Here is a 13,047-nt window from a genome sequence, read left to right on the forward strand (position 1 = left end):
GTAGGAGACTGGGGTGTTGTTTGCAGAGGTGGGAAGTTGGTGCAGAAAGAAAAGTGTGTAAAGGAATGAGGGGCTGATAGTGGAGGGGGAAAAGTGTCATACAAGGTATGGGACTGGAAGTCTGGGATGGATGATGAGTGGCTGGGAGACCAACTGGGGGATTGGAGAATTCCTCTCTTATGAAGTGATGAATTATAAGTACAATTAGTGTTCTGTGCTGTATTCAGTATGCTCCACAGCGGTAAATCTAAATGTAGTGAACAGTGTGTTTTGGGAACATTCCCATAGGCTCCTGTTGTTCTAGAAGTTACCAAGTACAGCCCCGATATGACATTTTTCATACAGCTGTTTGAGAAACGGAATTTTCCTTGTGGGGAAAATTTTGACACGTCAAAGTTGCTTTGCATACTAGATCAGAACAAAACATCAAATGTTCACAAAATGAAAAAATTCTGAGAAGTTGTGACTCGGAAATGTTCACATGGAAGATTTTCATTAGTTTTGGTTCAAAATGAAATGAATGCAACATGTTGAAACCACATTTTGTTTCTTTTATTTCAAAACAACATTTTGAAACAAAAAATGTTGATTTGAAACATTTTTCGCTTTGCTTGGAAAATCAAACAAATGTGGTCAAAACTAACATTTTCCCATAGGAAACTTTCAATTCTGAAGACACCACCTTTTCCAGTGCAAAAATTTCATATGCAAAATTTTGTCATACTCTCGTGTTAAAATTTGGCTTATACATGTGGTATAAATAGGACAAGATAGCACTTGGATGAAGGGGTTTCATTTGTGCTGTATTCAGATCCTTTTGTTGGCTGAACATTCCCTTCCATCCACAGTAGCAGGACAGAGAACAGATTTCATGGATGCAGACTGCTATTAATACTGTTTATTATTTACATTTACAGTTAACACCCAAGAGCCCCAACCAAGATCACAGCCCCAGTGTGCTTAGGGTGACCAGATGTCCCAATTTTATAGGGACAGTCCCAATTTTTGATTTTTTTTCTTATATAGGCTCCTATTACCCCCCACCCCCACTCTAATTTTTCACATTTGCTGTCTGGTCACCTTAAGTGTGCTGGGGCTGTACGAACACATATAAGAGTCAGTCCCTGCCCCGAAGAGCTTACAGTCTCAAATTGTTCCATTATACAGCATATTTGTGGGGAGAAGTGACAGGAATGGGAGGCAGTGCAGTGACAAATAAGGCTTTTTCAAAGAAAATGTATAAAACACGAATGCTGGTGTCATGGCTTCAGTACAGTCATTAGTTTGCTGTGCTGTTTGGTCAGCATCTCAGTTCACCCTGTATGGACAACATACAAGGACATAAAAAGTCAGCAGCCATCCCATTTTAAAACAAAAACCAGACCACGTTACATTGTTGGTTGTAATATAAACCAAGGAATTCATAATTAAGGCTGCCGTTTTTACTTTAATCTGGGAAAGAAAGGGAACTATAGGTAAAGGAGGGTTCTACCCCTAGCTCTGCCACGGACTTGCTTTGTGGCCCAAAGGAAGTCAGTTTTTTTTTTTAAAAAACCCTGTGCCTCAGTTTTCATGATCTTAAAATAGTAGAATGATCCTTACCCGTCCTTGCAAAGTACTTTGAAATTTATGGATAAAAAGTGCTGTAGAAATGTAAAATGTTAATTAATAAATACATTTGTTTGTTTATTGTAATAATTGGGATGGACTCATTTTATCAAAGCCAGAGGAAACTCCTTCTCCTACTCTTAGGAATCTGCTTGATTTTGATCTCTTGTGTTCCAGTCCTTGTAATTCTATTTCCCCCTCTAAACACTCCATCTTTCCAGGCCAGATTACCCATTTTTTGCAGTATCTCATCAAATCCAAGTCTTACCCAGCCCAAGTGCTAACCATCTTTTCCCTTCCCTAGACCTCCTGTGTAATATAATAATCCTCAAGTTGAAATGGCCCAAACTGAATGTAGTTCTCCAAGGGCTGGATCCTACCAAGTGCTAAGTGAGCAGCTCTTTTGAGATGTGGAGTAACTTCCACTCTTATTGATCTGAATGGGAATTGAGGGTTCTGGGCACATTGTAAGATCGGCCCCCAGATCAATATATGCCATCATGGACCCAAGTGTAAACATAAAATTCCCATGACACCTCTGCCTACTCACTCAGCACTGATTTTGCCCATTGTTATATTAGCAGAGGAGGTGTATGTGTGGTGGTGGTCATGGGCAGGGGAATTCTATCCTCTTTTATAATATACCTAACCATCTATCATGCTAAGTGCTGCTGCTTACTGGATAATCATGTTTTCCATGACAACCTCCTAAGTCAAAGTATTCCGAATCCAGGGCTGTATCTGAGGAGTTTTCACTGTCTTTGCTGATGTGCATTACCTTTGTCTTCTATCATGTTTAAACCTGCCTGGAGTTTCTACTGGTGCTGGTGTCACTGGCATATTTCACCATCTGCTACCCACTTACTCCACCAAATCCTTGACGAATATATTAAGTAACACTTCTTTTCAATACAGATCTGTGGTGCCCCGACACTCACTTCGTTCTCCTCTGAGAACAGGCCTTTCCTATGATTCTGTCACTTAAGCAATTTTTAATCCATGGCAATCTTTATTTTCTGGAATAGCCTCAGAGAGACCCTATTGGGGGATCATAGAAATTAGTGATGGCAAAACACCTATCTAGTCCAGCCATCTGTCAGGACATGGTTGATTCATACAGTATATTATGTTGCCACGTCCAATCTCATTTTATTCAGTGGTGTAGTGGTAAAAAAAGAAGTGGGTGAACTAGCCTAACCTAAACTCCATATTCCTCAAATGAAAAGTGGGCAAATGTGGGTTACCCAAGTTTGCCCTTGACTACACTGCTGGTTTTACTATGTTAAGTGAGATTTCACTCCCCTTTGCTCAGGAGACAGTTCCACAGCCCAACAGACTTCGTTGTCAGGAAACTACTTTTATCCTTTTCTTAGACTTCCTTTTTCTACATTAATTTTTTCTAATTAGAACCCCCCCTTGTACCACCCTCAATAATTCTGCTCTATCTTGTCAAAAGCCATTGGAAAAATCCGAGTAAATTATGTCTGCTGGGAAACCTTTATCTCCTGATTTATTCAGCATTTCAAAGAACTCTAACAGGTTACACAGGCATAATTTTCCCTTCCAGAAGCTGTGCAGGTTTGACCCTATTAGGTTATACTTAGCCAAGTGTTGTACTCTTGTAGCCTTAATTAGGCTCTCTGTGAGTCCCCCTGGAAGCAAGGTAAGGGTATATTTATGAATTAATTAAACATGACACACCATTATTCAGATCACATTCAACAGTGTCAAAGTCCATCTTTAAACCAGATCAAATTTGCTCTCTAAGAATACATATCCCTCTTGGCCCTATTAGCTGTCTGGTAAACCAGCCATTCCCACCTACACTCCCTGCAGGTGTTGGCTCTCTACATGGGACAAGCCTTTAAAGTGATGGGTTTTTCTAAAACATGCTCTTTATAAAAGATTTCTTTTTAATTTACACAGCAAGTAAATATGAATGGGAAGTCACTTTCTGCAAACAGCATTGTGGGACAGGTGCTCAGCTGGTATAAACGGGGCAGCAACAATGTACTTCAGTGGAGAATCCAGCTCTGTGTTTTTCTGCTACAGATGCAGACTCTTCCTGCTTAGCATTGAATGGCATTTTTCCCCAATCCTCACCAAGGAAAGATTGCTTCCCTCCCCAAGTTACATGGCCACACAAGTTTTGTGACAGTATGTGAGCAAGGAAACACCTACCTTTCCATGCTTGACCTGGCTAAGGGCTACTCAACATAGCAGACCTGGCACTTGCGGATGTTATTGAGTTGCTCCACCCCATCCTGGGAGCCACTCACCAGAAAAGAGGTGGGGAGTGTCAGAAAGTGGGCGGAGCCATGGCTTTCTCCTAAATCTTCCAGTTTACATTTTCTTTCTGAATCGTAAAGATTTAAAAATAGATCTGTTTGAGCTGCCAGGGCCCCCAAAAGGACCTTGCATGTTTGTTATTTTAAATTCAGCAGGGCCTGATTCTGCCACCCTTACTCAGGTTGAGTAAAACCTCAGTCCATGAGAAGCCCCATTGGTTTCAACAGGATGATTTGTGGAGTCAGATACTACCCACTGATGGAGGGCAGTAGAACTGGGATCACACTTTGTTCCCCTGAAGCAGAACTAAAAGAAGTCAGACCCTGTCTACACTACAAACAAAACAATATTAGGGGTAGGGCTGTCAAGTAATCACAGTTAATGCAAGCAATTAACATAAAGCAAATTAAATATATTAAAAAAAAGTTGCAATTAATTACAGTTTTAATCTCACTGCTGAACAATAACAGAATATCAATTTAAATTTATTATAAATATTTTGATGTTTTTCTGCATTTTAAAATACATTGATTTCAGTTACAACACTGAATTCTGTGTTGTAACTGAAAGCAATGTACATTGACATGACAGAATACAACCTGGATGTAACTGGCCCTTTACAGGGTTGTATTTGTAGAGTAGATGGATCCTCAAAGGCTTATTTAAAACTTTCCAAATGCATAGTTTCATAGACTGACCAGTGTCTTGGTACCATCTGCTACAGCTGGGGACAGCTGTGGGCTACAGTGAGAGTCCCATAGCAACCTTGCAGGTAGATGCTGCTGGGGGATGCACTGGTCCATCCTAGGTCTATGGCCATGCACCCTTTCTAGCAAGTACCCCCATCCACATTTTGAACAACACTGGCTCCTGATAGAGGGGAGGATGTAGCTATTTTCTCCTCCCCCACCTCCAGTCCTTGTGGACTTTTCCATGGCCCTTCACCAGGGTCTATGTCAACAGAAGCTGACTCAGGGGTAGAGTTGGTCGAGAAATTTATTTGATTTCCTGCAAAAATGAAAAAAAAATTCACTTTTGTCAGCACTTTCTGTGAAATTATTGGGGTTTCATTGGAAATGGAAAAAACATTCAGGTTTGTTCTTTTGCAGAAAACTGGAAATTTTCACAAGAAAATTTCCCACGGGTTGACAACCTGGTTTTCATCGAAGAGTTTGGCCATGCATTTTTTCCCCAACTGGTTCTACTCAGAAGGGGAGGAAGGGGTTAAGGTTGGGCAAGTGTCAAAAAAAATGAATGACTAAAATGAGAAGCAACGCTATTTCCCTTTTTCCTTTTCTGCAAATCTTGTTGGCCTCTGGTTTATTTCAGCACAGACTGGGGAACAGCTAGAGATAGAGATAGGCGATCCAGTACACGATGTTGAAGAGCAGGAAGGCAGTGGGGAAGAAAACCCGGGAGTAGGAGTCCAGGCGGGAGATGTGAATGCGGATGCGGCCCTCCCGCCACGTCCCTGTCTGACAGTCCTCGATGCAGCAAAAAAACCTCTCACATTCCTTCCCTTCTAGACAAGGGGCACCCAGCTCCTCCTCCTCCTCGACCTCAGGAGGCCAGTGCATGAGGTTGTTGATATTGATGGTGGTGAAGGAGGGCATCATGTGGGCATTGGCAGGTGGCTAGAACAAGGAGGAGAATGGGTTAGAGATAAAGTAAGGATGAACCCTCATTCGCCCAGACAACAGACCCCACAACTGGCAGTCAATCAGTCTTCTGGGATCTCCTGGATGTACTAAGTGCACAGAGATACTAGAGAGCTCTACTTTCCCATCTTTCTGTCTGACTGTAATTCAGTTCCCTGGCATATCCTGGGCACAGTTCTGGGCCGAGAAGACCTGAGAGTGCTAATCCCCCAGCGCTGTCTCTGACATTCCATGCCCCACACAGCAGATGGTTTTCTCAACCTGTCACATTCCTACTGAGCCCGGATGTGGTCTAGGAGTGCAGGATGCTGCCCAGATATGTTCTCTGATTGCCATTGCGTTTTCACATTTGCCATGGGAGGAAAGCGTGGGTAGTGCACTGATTATAACAGCTCACTCTTGGAGAGCAAGTATGTCTTCAGCTCAGCAGCATAGCTCCTCTCCATCAGAGAAGGGTGGGGGCTTGCAGGAGAGATCCAGAATTCAGGTTTTCAGCCTCATGCCACCTAGGAACTTGGGGATAAAGCCCTGTTTAAGGTCAGATATGCAGAACTGGTTGGTGTGTTGACGGCACCCACTGTGATCTTAAGCAAAGCCCACTGAAAGGCATGAGTACAATGGCTAGATTGAATACGTTCATACTCAACAACTCTCCTTATGTGCTCTGAAGGGCACTGTCACTTCTCTGGGCACCCCTTGCTCCTAAAGTTCTGCCTCTTCAAGCATCCCTCCTCCAGGGGCCCGCCAGCCCCTCTGATGCCTACAGTCTCTAAGCTTGGCCTCTTGCACCATCACACCCCTTTGGGGTGTTACTGCCTGTCCCTCTGCCTTGCCCAGTCTCCAGAGCCCCACTCTCTCCCAGTATATTGCCATGTGTCCCTCCCTTCGGCACTCTCTGGAGTGGCACCCATAACAACATAGCATGAGAACAGGCTTTGCACCATTATGCCTTGTGAATACAATATGCTGCTGGCCAGGAGCCAAAGAACACAGCAGTTCTCTGTGCAGATGGGATGCGGTGACTTCAGGATATAGCAGCGCTAGCTCCCCATCCCCTCCCTCCACCTTGTCCCTGCCTACCAGTCTGGGTTTCTTGCTGTTGTGCTCTGGTGGTTTCTTGTTTCCCACCAGGTAGTTGAGCGTGGCGTACTCCATGAGAGCGGCAAAGACAAAGATGAAGCACACCGAGACAAAGAGGTCCATGGCGGTGATGTAGGAGACCCTCGGGAGGTGCTTGCGGGAGATGGTACTCAAGGTGGTCATGGTGAGCACTGTAGTGATACCTACAAGGGCATAAAGCACTGTGAGGAGTAACAAAGCCAAGAAGAGTTGCTTATGTATAACATTACCGATCATCTCCTTCCTCCATACGCCATCAGCGCAGGATTCCCCAGCGGCTCCAGCACGCCACTTTCCCTAACTCTCCAAAGAGAGCCAGGACGTCCTGACTGGCCGTCGAGGAGGTGAGCGGCCTGTTCTATTACTGTGTAACAGTTCTGTTGTGGGGATAGTGGAGGGCCTGGGCAGGGGAGTGTGTTCACCTGAAGTGTAAATCTATTCTGAAAGGGATGCTACAAAAATGCTCTTGTAGGGTTCTGTGCCTATTGGGATTCCCATGCCAAATATAATAGAACCATAGAATATCAGAGTTGTAAAGGACCTCAGGAGGTCATCTAGTCCAACCTCCTGCTCAAAGTAGGACCAATTCCCAACTAAATCATCCCACCCAGGGCTTTGTCAAGACTGACCTTATAAACCTCTGAGGAAGGAGATTCCACCACCTCCCTAGGTAATCCATTCCAGTGCTTCACCACCCTCGTAGTGAAAAAGTTTTTCCTAATATCCAACCTAAACCTCCCCACTGCAACTTGAGACCATTATTCCTTGTTCTGTCATCAGGTACCATTGAGAACAGTCTAGATCCATCCCCTTTGCAACCCCCTTTCAGGTAGTTGAAAGCAGATATCAAACCCCCCCTCATTCTTCTCTTCTGCAGACTAAATAATCCCTGTTCCCTCAGCCTCTACTCATAAATCAAAATGCTCAGTTTATACGTAAAAGGAAGGTATAAGGGACGGGGCCAACCTGATTCAGGGACTTAACAACATTCTAATTTTCTGTCATTAAAAGCTAGAGCCAAGATTTCCAAGACGGTAGACTGATTTGGGCGTGCCTCTGGCTTGAGACATCTATGGGCAGATTTTCCAAAGTGCTGAGCCTCAAATGGGAGTGGCAGTGCTCCACAACTCTGAAGATCATAGACTCATAGACTTTAAGGTACACTCTAAGTGACTCACCCAAGACCACCCCACAGCAGTGGCTCCTTTTCAAAGTGCACACACAAGCATGAACAAGACACACAAGTGACAAAGTAGCTCTTGTTATCCTTTCCACAATGCCCTACCCCCACCCCTTGCAGAGTTATGCTGCAAAAGCTTCCAAGCCCAGTGTTCTCTCTTGCTGATTTGCCTGTAATGCCATACACAGAATAACAACATCTTTGCAAATCATGTGGCTGCCCAGAACTCATTTCACCAGAGACAAATGGAGTTCAAGGCGCAAAAATATCCAGTTCTATTCTAAATCTAGAACCACCATTTGGAGAGGGCTTTAACTGTGGGGAAAGGAGTTCTATGGCAGGTTGTGCTCCATTCCTACATGCTCCTGGTCTGTGCTAGGAAGAGCTTTAGCAGTTTCCAGCTGTGTGCGCTATAGGTATGCATTTACACACATTGTCTGTCTGGGAGTGTCTTGGAAAGTCCTGGGGAGCAGAGGACAGCGTACCAAAGCCATATGGTAATTTTTGTTCTACTCTCTCCCCTCACTCCCCAACCCTCTTCAGTCCCCCTCATGCTCACCAGGTCTTTACTCATCAGGTTATCTGTGCAAATTAGATTATACATTTCTCTGGGCAATGAACTTGTCTAATTTTTTGTCTGTAAAGTGCCATCTACAGTACCATCTAAATCATTACAAATAATAACACCACAGGCAGTGTGGCAGGGTTTGTATAGGAAGGTGGACTGTAAACAGCAAATGTTGCAAAGAGACACAAGTCAAAGAGTCTGCTTTTAGATTGTGCATGAAAACTGGTAACACATGGGTGACAAGGTAACCCAAGGAGAATCCATCTTTGGGGCTCTGATGCCTTGGCTTTTCATTGTCTGGGATGTTAGCAGAGTCTCCTTATGGAGTCATAGCCTTGGCTTCTATCACTGCGTATCTGTGACTTGAAGGGTACATCTACAAGTGGAGCTGGTGCGGGTGGTGTGGGGGTGGTGGTTCCCAGCTAGAGGAGACATACCTGCACTAGCTCTCATCAAGCTAGCATGCTAAAAATAGCAGATTAACTGTGGTAGCACGGGGAGCGGTGGGAAGGGCTAGCTACCCTGGGCACAAACTCATCCGGATCCTGTGTGTACATCCTCAGGTTGCTAGCCTGAGCTACTGTCTTTGCTACCACAACTACACTACTATTTTAGGGTGCTAGGTGTCATCAAGCTAGTGTGAATATGTCTCCTCGAGAAGGGAATTACAACCCACCAGCCCCAAGTGGATATCCTACACTAGCGAGTGGGTCACACAAGTGAACCCTCGTGAGACTATCTCACTGCCACCTGATTTGTGTGATATAGTACAATGTACTTCCCAATGCCAAGGACTTTGTAATGTTTTCAACAGTTCTAACACATTGGCCAGAGAAAACGCTTCTGAGTGTTCCTTGTACGGTCTTTGTAGTGTGTCTGAGCCTGGTCCTGAGCCTGTTGAGGTCAGTGGCAAAACTCAGTGGCGGTAGAACTGGTCTATGTGTGTGATACCAAGTCACCAGCACAACTCCACCAAAGTCAGTCTGTAACTGAGTGGAGAATTTGGCTCTGTTTAATTCTGTGATGTAAACATGGCTGCACAGCTCCCAGGATCAGACACCCAGGGGGAACTGTGCTAATGAGGGGGGAACAATAGGAAACCAGTAGTCTACCAGCCAGATTAATAAAGAGATCTTATTAATGAGTTAAAATGACACATCAGATGGAAAAATTTAATTGCTATCACATGGCAGGAACATACCATGGTTATCACCAGGGTGGATATAGATGCTGGAAGTGGTGCATTTTTTCTATACCATGTAATGTTTAAACACTATCAGACATTCAATCTGAAAAAAAAATCATAAAATCACAAAAAGGGCCATAACTCGAAGTAACACAGTATAATTTTGACCAAAATTGGCAGCAACCTTCTAAATATAATTCCTAATGTAACTATGTGTTTTGGAAAGTTTGGGAAATGTTTAACCCCGGCGATATATTTTATGCATTTTCCCATATTTTTTTGCCTTTGGTCAAAGCAAAAGTCTGTACACGACAGTCTGAGCTCGTTTATACCATGTAATACATTAAAATATTTGTCATTAGCTGTAGAATGGACTGATCTGAGAAAAAGGTTTTCTGTCTGCTACTTTATGTTTTATGAGTATTGGTTACTTTCCAATCATTACTTTTCTGGAAAGTGATGTTAATAGAGCGTATTGCAATCTGAAATATTTTCAGGTCATGTTCCACTCTCTGGGCCAAGACTGGACCTATGTAATGTACGATGAAGCAATCTACTGCAAAGCACAGTTGATTAAATGGAGGAATAAAAACAAATTTGATACTCATCACTTTGAGATGGGAGTCGTGCATCATGCAATGCATTTCATGAGTGATATATAGGCAGTGTGATGCAGGAAAGTGGGTTTGAAGACATCCTTGTGGAATCAACATCTCTGGTGCTTCCATCAACAGCCATGCTCTAAGAGAGGAAGGATATAACTGTGGTGTTAGAATCCACAAACTTATGAATGAGGCAATGAACTGCTCGAAATGGATAGCACTTGGCGATTCCATGAAAAATGATGGTCTCCCAAATGATGAGAAGAGATGCATCTTGGAGAAAGCTCAAACATGCATTGAAGCATTTGAAGATGAGGAGAAGGCATACAGAGAAAACAGAGTGGCAGAATTCCCAATTGCCCAATCACTCCAACAGCTCATGGACACTTGTGTTACCCAAGAAAAAATCTGTTCAGATACATTTCTGTTTTGTTCTGGGAAAACTATGTAACAGATTTCTCCCAATTACTAATGGATTACATTGCAGCAAAGAGAGATGATAACAAGCCCATGGGCTTGAGATATTTGCATAAATGATTCCAATTGACTTCCAGTGTGGTCATGCTAGATGGGACTGTGTAAATGTAGCAGAAGCCAGATATATATCATGATCTAGTTCACAGGGAGCAGTATACTGGACTGCCAGACCCTTTAGGGGTGTATGGCATAACTTGTCCATCAGGCAACCTCTCAACAAGGACTGTGGGAATCATCAGCCTCTTTGCACAAAAGGTAAGGCTCTGACCAAACATTAGCTGACTGCACGTTTTAAGCAAGCTGTAACAGCTATGACAAATGTGTGGAATTCAGCCTTCAGCAACAGATTTCCACAAAGAAGCTATCAAAAAGCACATGACTGCTGATGAAATTGCCGTCCAAGATGTTATTAAAAGTTGTGACCGAAAGAATGACAAATCCTTTTAGCATTGAACCTGGAACAAACCCATACAACAGAAGCTACTTGTGAACAGTGCAATATTTCTTGTGACCTCATCTGAAACTGCAGAAAGTTTGCACATGGCAAGAGAAAATGGCGCACAAGAAAAGCAGTTTGTGACTAGTAGGCAGTGAAGAGGTGAGGTAGACCTCTTTGATCTCATAAAAAGTCATAATTTCAAATCATTAGATCCTCCTGGAATCTCCCATTGCTTCAATGGATGAGGGTTCAGCTAGTGTTGATTTGAGTTCTGGGTTTATTTGTTTTTAGGGCTCCTCGCATGAGAAGTGAGTCCAAGCATGAATTTGCAAACGCGGTTGCACGTCTTGCAAATGCAGTCATTGTTGGGGGGAGGGTTTGAGGTGTTGGCCTTATGATGTGCGTTCTACTCCTGCAGAGACCTCATGGCACAGGCCTCTTCATCTGGGTTTGTCGAGTGCAAGAGTTCCCAGCTTGCATGCTCTGAGGTTGGCCTTCAAGGTGTCTTTCTATTTGAGGATGGGTTGACCCTTAGAACAGGTTCCCAAGCTCAGTCGGCTGTTGAGCACTGCTTTCAGTGTAAGGAAAACCTCTATGCAGATCATGTGTCCCCCCCAACAAAGTTGAGCCCTGATGAGCACACTCTTCATTCCAGGGATCTGGCACCTGTCAAGGACTTCAGTGTTGGGGATCCTGTCCTGCCACTTGATATAGCAGCTGGAGCTTAGGAAGCGAAGGTGGAAACTCTCCAGCTGTTTGATGTGGCACTGGTAGAGCATCCATGTCTCACAGCCATAGAGGACTGAAGTGAGTACAACAGTGTGGTGAATTTTTATCTTGATTCTGAGGTAGACTCCATGCTCCCTCCAGAGCCTGTTGATGAGTCTGCCAGATGCCAAGTGTGGTGTTGCTGGAAAGTGTGCTATCCAAGTAGCAGAATTTCATGACTGAGCTGAAGGGTGTGTTGTCAATTGTCGTTGGGATCATGGTGCTCACAATGCCGGTGGTCTGGTGCTGGCTGGTACATGACCTCCATCTTTTTCAGGCTCATTCTGAAACTGAAGCATTTCGAGCCATAGGCAAAGCGGTCCACAATAAGCTGAATGTCCTGAGTGCATATACAATGAGGGCACAGTTGTCAGCAAACAGGAGTTCTCTCAATAGTTGTTCAATTACCTTGGTGTGGGCCCTAAGTCACTGTCAATTGACTAGACCCCATCCAAGCTAAACCGGATGTGTGCGCCTCTGTCAAAGTCCTGCAATGTGAACAAGACCTTGCTGAGAAGACAATGGCAAACAGGACTGGAGCCATTATACATCCTTGTTTGGTGCCACTGATAAGGAAGGCTTCTGATGAATCATCACGCTCCCCATCACCCTGGCCATCATGCTGTCATGAACAGAGTGGATGACATCAATCATTTTCTCTGGGTAACCAAATTTATGAAGGAGTTTACATAAGCCCTTGCAATTCATTGTGTCAAAGGGTTTGGTCAGGCCAACAAACATCATGTACAAGTCCTTGTTCTGTTCACCAGCCTTCCCTTGTACTTGTCGGGATGCAAAAATCATGTCCATGGTTCCACGGCCAGCACAAAAGCCACACTGTGACTCTGGATACACTGAGTTCACTAGGTGGGAGACGAACCTGTTGAGGACAACCTGTGCAAGATCTTCCCTGCTATAGACAGCAATGAGATTCCACGATGGTTGTCACAGCTAGATATGAATCTCTTCCTTTTCTATAAATAGAGTATGAAAGCATCCTGATATTCCTGAGGCACAGTGCCTTGTTCCCATACAGTCTTGGAAGGGATGGTGAGTTTCCTGATCAGGTGGGCACCTCCACATTTGTATGCTTCAGGTGGAATATCATGGGAGTTGGAGATTTGCCCATGGACAGTTGCTTGATGGCCTTAGT

At 44.0% G+C, this 13,047-nt stretch overlaps 1 protein-coding gene across 3 annotated transcripts in view; it reads right to left on the reverse strand.

The window, feature by feature from the left end:
* Positions 1 to 555: 555 nt before the first annotated feature.
* The window catches only part of LOC127056478 (gamma-aminobutyric acid receptor subunit gamma-4), a 128,213-nt gene continuing 115,721 nt past the window's right edge, over positions 556 to 13,047 (reverse strand). For 2 of the 3 annotated variants that reach the window (XM_050964362.1, XM_050964360.1), the window contains exons 8-9: positions 6,636 to 6,838; positions 557 to 5,531 (exon numbers count right to left, since the gene is read on the reverse strand). In XM_050964362.1, coding sequence (XP_050820319.1) covers positions 5,244 to 5,531; positions 6,636 to 6,838 — 491 coding nt within the window. In that variant the 3' untranslated portion in view covers positions 557 to 5,243. Of the gene's footprint in view, positions 5,532 to 6,635; positions 6,839 to 13,047 lie in introns of all 3 variants that reach the window. The other variant, XM_050964361.1, reaches the window with a different exon arrangement.

The sequence above is a fragment of the Gopherus flavomarginatus genome, chromosome 8 (assembly GCF_025201925.1).
Source record: "Gopherus flavomarginatus isolate rGopFla2 chromosome 8, rGopFla2.mat.asm, whole genome shotgun sequence".
Classification (NCBI taxonomy): Eukaryota; Metazoa; Chordata; order Testudines; family Testudinidae; genus Gopherus; species Gopherus flavomarginatus.